General features: G+C 63.9%; 1 protein-coding gene across 1 annotated transcript; it reads left to right on the top strand.

The window, feature by feature from the left end:
- Window positions 1-2,392: 2,392 nt before the first annotated feature.
- IRX5 (iroquois homeobox 5) lies at window positions 2,393-5,869 on the top strand. The gene is made up of 3 exons (XM_074551237.1): window positions 2,393-2,867; window positions 4,063-4,468; window positions 4,716-5,869. The coding sequence occupies exons 1-3, from the start codon at window positions 2,619-2,621 to the stop codon at window positions 5,459-5,461; spliced, it is 1,401 nt and encodes a 466-aa protein (XP_074407338.1). The 5' UTR covers window positions 2,393-2,618; the 3' UTR covers window positions 5,462-5,869.
- Window positions 5,870-7,352: the final 1,483 nt, after the last annotated feature.

Here is a 7,352-nt window from a genome sequence, read left to right on the forward strand (position 1 = left end):
TTCCGCACACCGCACATGAAAAAATTAAATTTAAAAAAAATCAAAACAAAAACAAAACGGGGGGCGAGGGAAATGCAAGAGGATAGAGGCGGGAACGGCCACACGGAGCGCGGCTCGGCAGCAGCCGAGGAGGAGCCGAGCCCGGTGCGGCCCCGCCAGTCCCGCCCGGCGCGGCCGGGACCAGAGCGGGGCCGGGGTCGAACCGCGCCGCCCGTCAGGGGGCGCCCCGCGGCGGGGCAGCGCCGGCACCGAGCGCCAGAGCGGCCCCCGGGCCCCGCTCCCTCACCTCGGGCCGGGATCAGCACAGCCGGGTCGGGCCGGGCTCAGCGCAGCCGGGCTGCCCCGGGCCGGGATCAGCACAGCCGGGTCGGGCCGGGCTCAGCGCGGCCGGGCTGCTCCGGGCCGGACCGAGCTCAGCGCGGCCGGGCTGCCCCGGGCCGGGATCAGCACAGCCGGGTCGGGCCGGGCTCAGCGCGGCCGGGCTGCCCCGGGCCGGGATCAGCACAGCCGGGTCGGGCCGGGCTCAGCGCGGCCGGGCTGCCCCGGGCCGGGATCAGCACAGCCGGGTCGGGCCGGGCTCAGCGCGGCCGGGCTGCTCCGGGCCGTGCCGCTCCGGGCCGGGGGCGGCAGCCGCGGGCCGCAGCGCCTCCGCGCGCCGTCCTGTCAGCGCCGCCTCCGGACTCCGCCGCAACCGCGCCCGTGCTGCCGCCGCCGCCCCTCCACACCCCGCGCTGAGGGACAGCTCCGCGGGCCCGTAGAAGAAGCGGAGCGCCCGCCGCTGGCGGGGGCACAGCCAGTCATGCGCCGGGACGGCCGGGGGCGGGCCTGGCGGGGCCGCGGCCTGATGGGTACTGTAGTGCAGGGCAGGGGACGGGGGTGACTCTGCTGTACGGCGGGCAGCGCCCGCCCCGCCGGCCGCGGTCCTGCCGCGTCCCCCCCGAAGGCAGCGCGGACAGCGCGCCCTTCCCGCCCAGCCCCGGCTCTGCAGCGCGGCCGCTCGGCGAGTCCCAGCCTGCGCCCGGCTGGGGGCTGTGGATGCTGCCGCCGGGACGGAGCCCCGGAGAAGGAGGGAGGGAGGGACGGAGAAAGCGGGGCGGTGTCGGTGTCGCCTCCACGGCGACGCGGGGAGCTCCTGCCCCGGCCTGCCCGTTTTAAAACACAGCCCTGCTCCTCGCGTCTTCGCATACGTCCCGCGGGGGAGCGCGGCGAGAGCATTGGGGTCGGGAAATGCAAAAGTTACAAAATAAAATTAATTCTGAAAATATAAATCTTATGCTATCTCCCCCTTCCCTCGACCGAGAAAGGCACGGCGGATCCCGATGGCCAGGGGTCCGCGGCCGCTGGAGCAGCTCCTTTCCTCAACTGCAAGGGAAAAAATATGCGAGGAGGGAATAAATCGGGATATGTTTCTATTGAGAAATATATCTGATGGAATCACAGGAGATTACATCTTCTGATCGGCAGGGATTTATCCCGGTTCATATGGTTTTAATCTGCTTTCGCCTCGACCCTTCATTGAGCCGAGGGCGGGGGGAGGACACCCGGTGTGTTCCTTAGATCCGCGGGCAAACCCTCGCTCTGAGCGGTGTCTGCGGACCCATCTCAGCCCCCTCCGCTCCCCTCCGGATCGCCCTTCTCCTGCGGCCGGCGCTGGGAGTCTAAATCCGAGCCCTCCGCGAAGCTGATCCCCGCTCCAGCCGGACCCCGCCGCCGCTCCGCCCGCACAGCCGCCGCAACAGGTCCGGTGGCGGGGTGGCCCCTGCCCGCGGGAGGGACCGGCCGAGCAGCCCAGGGAATGGACAGGGCTGCGGCTCTTCCCCGACGAAAACCTCCTTTTTTGTTAAGAAAATCAAAACTAACAGCACCAGCAGTCCGCCGTATATCCCACCTCCAATGATTTAGCGGAGGGAGGGGCAGGGGCAGAGAGCACGAGGAGGGGTGGCTGTGGAAGAGGGGGAGCCGGGCGGCTAATAAATCTTATTAAAGATCTATTTTTTTTTTCATATACTGATTGGCTTGCATTCCGGCGCAACGCGGCTCCGCACGGTATTTAGCACATGCAGAAAGTTGGAGCTCATCTTAAATGGCTCGGAGGTGACTGCAATCCAGGAGCCGGCGCACTTGAGCCTCTGAGCGCTGGGGAGGGCCAGGAAAGCGCGGAGCCCTCCCGCTGGTTGGGCCCGGCCGCGGCAGCCCAGCGGGGTCCTGCCAGTCCTTCCACTGACAACACCCCGCGAAGGAGGAGCCTCGCCGGGCCGTGCTGAAGGCGTCAGGAGCTGCAATTTCCAACTTAGCATCTTGGCAGGACCCTTCGGAAAGCGAGAGCGAGGAGGAAGGGGGGAAAAAAAAGCCCCCCAGTGCAAGGGGGAGAGAGAGAGAAAGAGAGGAGGGGGGGAGGGAAAGAGGGGAAAGCGAGGGGGAGAGAAAAAGGAGGAAGCGGTGCCCGGCTGCAGGCGAAAGCGGAGCAGCAGCCCCGGCGCAGAGCAAGGTGCCGCCTCTGCCCAGCTGGCGAGGGCGGAGAGGCGCCCGCGAAGCCCCGGCCGCAGCCGCCCCAGCCCGGCAGCGCGGCGGCTCCCTCCCGGCGCCTTGGGCTCCCGGGTATATGTGCGCGCCTGGCCATGTCGTATCCTCAGGGTTACTTGTACCAGCCGTCAGCGTCCTTGGCTCTCTATTCCTGCCCGGCGTACAGCACCAGCGTGATCTCCGGACCCAGGACCGATGAACTTGGGAGATCTTCTTCGGGCTCCGCTTTTTCCCCTTATGCCGGATCTACCGCCTTTACCGCCCCTTCCCCGGGTTACAACTCCCACCTCCAGTACGGCACCGACCCGGCCGCCGCCGCCGCCGCCGCCTTCACTTCCTACGTGGTAAGAGCAGCCGCGGGCAGCCGACACCGCGCCGGGCACGACGGCATCCCGTGGGCGCCTGTCCCCCCCTCCCGGGCCTGCTTTTTGTTCCCATTTTATTTTTGAGATCTCGGGGACAAAAGGGAGCGCGGCTCATCGCCTCGCCGCCCAACTTTCCCGCATCGCCGCCGTGCCCTGCCTCACAGTTGCTGGCGGCAGCGGCGGGCAGGGCCGGGCGCGGGGGGAGCCGCCGGCACGGCCCGGGTGAGCAGGACCATGGCAGGCGGGAACCGGTTTCATTCCCTTAAAAAAAAAATAAATGTGTAAAAACCACCAATCATAGTTCTGCAACAATTAGTTTGTTGTGATTGAAAAGGGAATGAATTCAGGACGGGTCGGCGATGGGAGAAATCCGGGTGATAAATCCAGGCAACTTTCCCCTGCCCGGCGATAATTAGGCTTAAATATTGCAGAGCTCTAATCCCATGGCCGCGAGCTGCTCCGCGGGGCTGCGCGGGGAAGGGAAGGGGAAGGCAGGGCACTGCGCCGCCGTGCGCGCCCGCGGGGCACCGCGGGGCCAGTGCGAGTGCGGGAGATCCACACCGCAGGGCTGCGGCCACAGCCAACGCCCCTCAGTTCCCCCCAAAACCCGGCGACTTTGGCTCAGCTTCTCGTCTGTGTTTAGGGCAGAGTTTTACAGTTCCTTCTTTCCTTTTTCCGTATCTTTTCTTTTGCCTTTTTATTTTTGCCCTTCTTCTCCCCCTTTTTTGTTTCCCTTTTATCTTCTTTTCTTCTCTCTTTTCTTCTTCCTTTTATTTTTTCCTCCTCCCGTCCCTGGGCAGGGAGGAGCGGCCCAGGCCGCCTGGGCCCGGCAGGTTGTCTGCCGCGATCTCAGGGCGGGGGGAAGGCTCCGGTCCCCCTGCCGCTGTCCGCCCCCACGCCGCGCTGCCCACTTGCTTTTCCGCTCCTGCATTTGGGGGAGAACCGCTGGATTGCTGCAAGCAGCCGGCGATCTCCTGGGCTCGGAGACTACGGGCCCCAGAGAGCCCCCAGGGCCCTTCCTCCCGGGAAAGAACCCGGGGACAAGCCGGGCAGGGCCCGGCGGCGGGGCGCGGGCAAGGGCTGCGGGCAGGCCCTGGTGCTGCCTTTGCCCTGTCATTGCCGCCCCACGGCCGCTGACCTCGCCCCTCCGGGCCGCTGTCCCCTCTCTCCCCAGGGCTCGCCCTACGACCACACGCCGGGCATGGCCGGTTCCCTGGGGTACCACCCGTACGCGGCGCCGCTCGGCTCCTACCCCTACGGGGACCCCGCGTACCGCAAGAACGCGACGCGGGACGCCACGGCCACCCTCAAGGCCTGGCTCAACGAGCACCGGAAAAATCCCTACCCCACCAAGGGCGAGAAGATCATGCTGGCCATCATCACCAAAATGACCCTCACCCAGGTCTCCACCTGGTTCGCCAACGCGCGGCGGCGGCTCAAGAAGGAGAACAAAATGACCTGGACCCCACGAAACCGCAGCGAGGACGAGGAGGAAGAGGAAAACATCGACCTGGAGAAAAACGACGAGGACGAGCCCCAGAAACTGGAGGAGAAGGGGGACCCCGGGACTCCGGACACAGGTAGGACAGCGGGCTCGGCCGGGTCAGCGCGGCCGCGCCCTCGGGGCTGCCCTGGAGCGGTGCAGCGGTGCTGGGGCGGCCTGTTCCCCCGAGCGTGCAGCCGCGGCGGGGGGAGCCGGCGGGCAGCGCCGCGGGCCTGGCCACGGCGGGGACCGAAGGGTGGGCGGCGAAGTGGGTGGGCGGGTTTGGGGGCGCAGGGCGAGACCGAGAGCTGCCCCCCCACCCCTGTCCTTTCTCCCCCTACCAGGAGCGGCGGATCCCAAGGCAGCGCCGGGCTGCGAGCGCCTCCAGGAGTCCCCCGGCCCCCGGGAGGCCGAGAGCGGTCTCAGCGACTCGGATTGCAAAGAGCTGGCGGAGGAGCGGCTCGACGGGCCGCCCGGCCCCCTCAAGGCGCCCGGCGCTTCCCCGCTGGGACCGTGTCCGGCGGGCCGCGAGGAGCCCCCGCCGTACCGCCCGCCCTCCGCCGCCGCCGGGCCGCCGCACTCCGCCGACCTGCACCCGCTGCTGCCCGCCGCCACCGGCGCCTCTGTCATCCACTCGCCGCAGCAGGCGGCCCTCGCCAAGCCCAAGCTCTGGTCGCTGGCCGAGATCGCCACCTCGGCGGACAAGGCGAAGGAGGCCGGCGGCGAGGCGGCGCCCCCCGGCCCCGCCGTGCTGGGCGGCAGCGGCCCGTCCCGCTCTCCGCCGCGGCCGCGCTCGCCCGCCGCGCAGTGCCCCTTCCCCAACGGGGCGGTCCTGCCTCGGCCGCTCTACTACACGGCGCCCTTCTACCCCGGCTACACGAACTACGGCTCCTTCGGGGCCCTGCACGGGCACCCCGCCGGCGGCCCCGCCGCCGCCGCCCCCGGCGCCCACTTCAATGGATTAAATCAGACTGTCCTCAGCAGAGCCGAGAGCCTGGCTAAAGACACTAAAATGATCAGGAGCCAGTCCCAAGTAGACCTTTGCAAAGACTCACCTTACGAACTGAAGAAAGGTATGTCCAACATTTAATATCGGCTTCTCCTCCCTATCCCCTCCTGGGACTGTGGTTTTGTTCCTTTTATTTTTTCTCCCCTTTTTTAATTTATTTGAGAGAAATAATAAATTGCTTTGGCAGTTATTTTTCCAGTACCAAAAGAAAAACAAAACAAACAGAAAAAGACCAGCTCCCCCCTCCCTCCCAGCCCCTCTTCAAAAGTTTATAGAGTCTATTTGTAATGGCTGGTGGAAACCGCCCAGAAATGTCTTAAGCAAGTGAAAAGCAAACGAGTGACACGCTCTCTCTCACACACACAAAGAAGAAAGATTTGTATTAAATCTTATTCTGTATATTTAATGTAGCTTTTTTGTATTTAAATTGACAATACAGTATCTTTGAAGTAAATTATGAAATCAAGACAACTGTACAGGCATTAATGTTGTTTTCGTAATATAAATATATACATTTCTGTGTCTTTTTCCGAATTGTTTCATAGTTTTAAAATATATATATACAAGTTTAATTTAATTTTTTATGCCTATTGTTTTTTTTTTCCTTGAGTGTGAGTTAAACTATAATTCAAAAACGAGACAAAAAAAAGGAAATAGGTTATACGTATTAGATTTAAAAAAACCCAAACCTGCAGCCGCCTTTGTAAAATGCAAATATTTAATTAAAAGAGATTTTTAACAGAATCAAAACCACTCTCTTTTTGCAACGGGCAGATACGTGCATAGCTGCGGAAAAATAAAAACATATCTTAAAGGAGACGCGGGGCTCCCTTTAGGACCTCTCAGTAGTACCTGAAGCCTTTTTGGAAGTGGCAGGAAATTTTTAAGAGGTCGGGGGCTCCGGAGGCGAGAGCCGCCGGCGGGGCCGGGACAGGCGAGCGGCGGCGGCGGCGGGACGGGGCCGGGAGCGGCAGGGACGCTGTTCCCAGAGGTGAAGGCTTAAATCAGGCCACGCACAAAAGCACTTGTTAGAAACACCAAATCGAAGCGCAGTCCCATCTTTTAACCTAATTACTTCCAATCAGTGTCGTGTTTTATGCAAAGCAATCAGCTGGTGAACTTTGCTAATGAGTTCGATTTTCTGCCAGATTTAGCCCGCGTCGCTGCAGCGGCGGTGCTGCGGCGGCAGCCGGGGCTGCCCGGGCCAAGGCGCTCGGTGCGGCGGGGGCGGCTGCGGCCCCTTTGCCTTTGCCTTGCCCCGCTGCCCGGCCCCGGTGGCGGCCCCGCGGTGCCCGGCCCGCGCTCTGGGGCGCTCCCGGCGGGGCCCGGGGCGCGCAGCCCCGCGCAGGGCCGGCCGCGGGCGCGGTGCTCCCGGCGCTGGCAGGTAGGTGTCACACTCGGCCCGGCTTTGGCTCCCGCCACCCGCTCGGCCGTGCGGGAGTCCCGCGGGGCCGCGCTCCGCTCCGCGCTGAGGCCGCAGAGCCGCGGCCGGTGCGGGACAGGCGCCGCCATCCCGGGGCAATGCCACCACAAATCCCTTGGGTGCGGGGACAGAGAGCGCCCCGAGCCCCCCCGCGCCGTTCTGCCGCTCCGCAGCCCCAGGCAGGGGGAAGCGATCCCCGAGCGGATTAGGGGCTCCCCAGCTCGGAACCCCCAAGCAAAAGTCAGCTCCCGTTCGTGGGGCTGCCCCAGCAGCCCGGGTTCCCTGCAAAGGAATAACGGCGAGAACTGCTCCAGCACTGCAGGAACGGGTCCGTCGGTGTGCAGTGTGCATTTTGGGGTGTCAGCTGTACGCTGACATCCACACTGCTGATGTGATGGGAGTATGACTGGGACCTCTGGGGCTGGTGCCGAGACACCCCTCCGTTTGCTTGGATTTTTTTTCTTTACGAGTCAGATAATTATTTTGTAATCTCTTCAACTTTGTCAGAGCCATTTATTAGCTGTAACAGGTTTATTCATGCATATTTAC

This window comes from Zonotrichia albicollis, chromosome 13 (genome assembly GCF_047830755.1).
Source record: "Zonotrichia albicollis isolate bZonAlb1 chromosome 13, bZonAlb1.hap1, whole genome shotgun sequence".
NCBI classification, from domain to species: domain Eukaryota; kingdom Metazoa; phylum Chordata; class Aves; order Passeriformes; family Passerellidae; genus Zonotrichia; species Zonotrichia albicollis.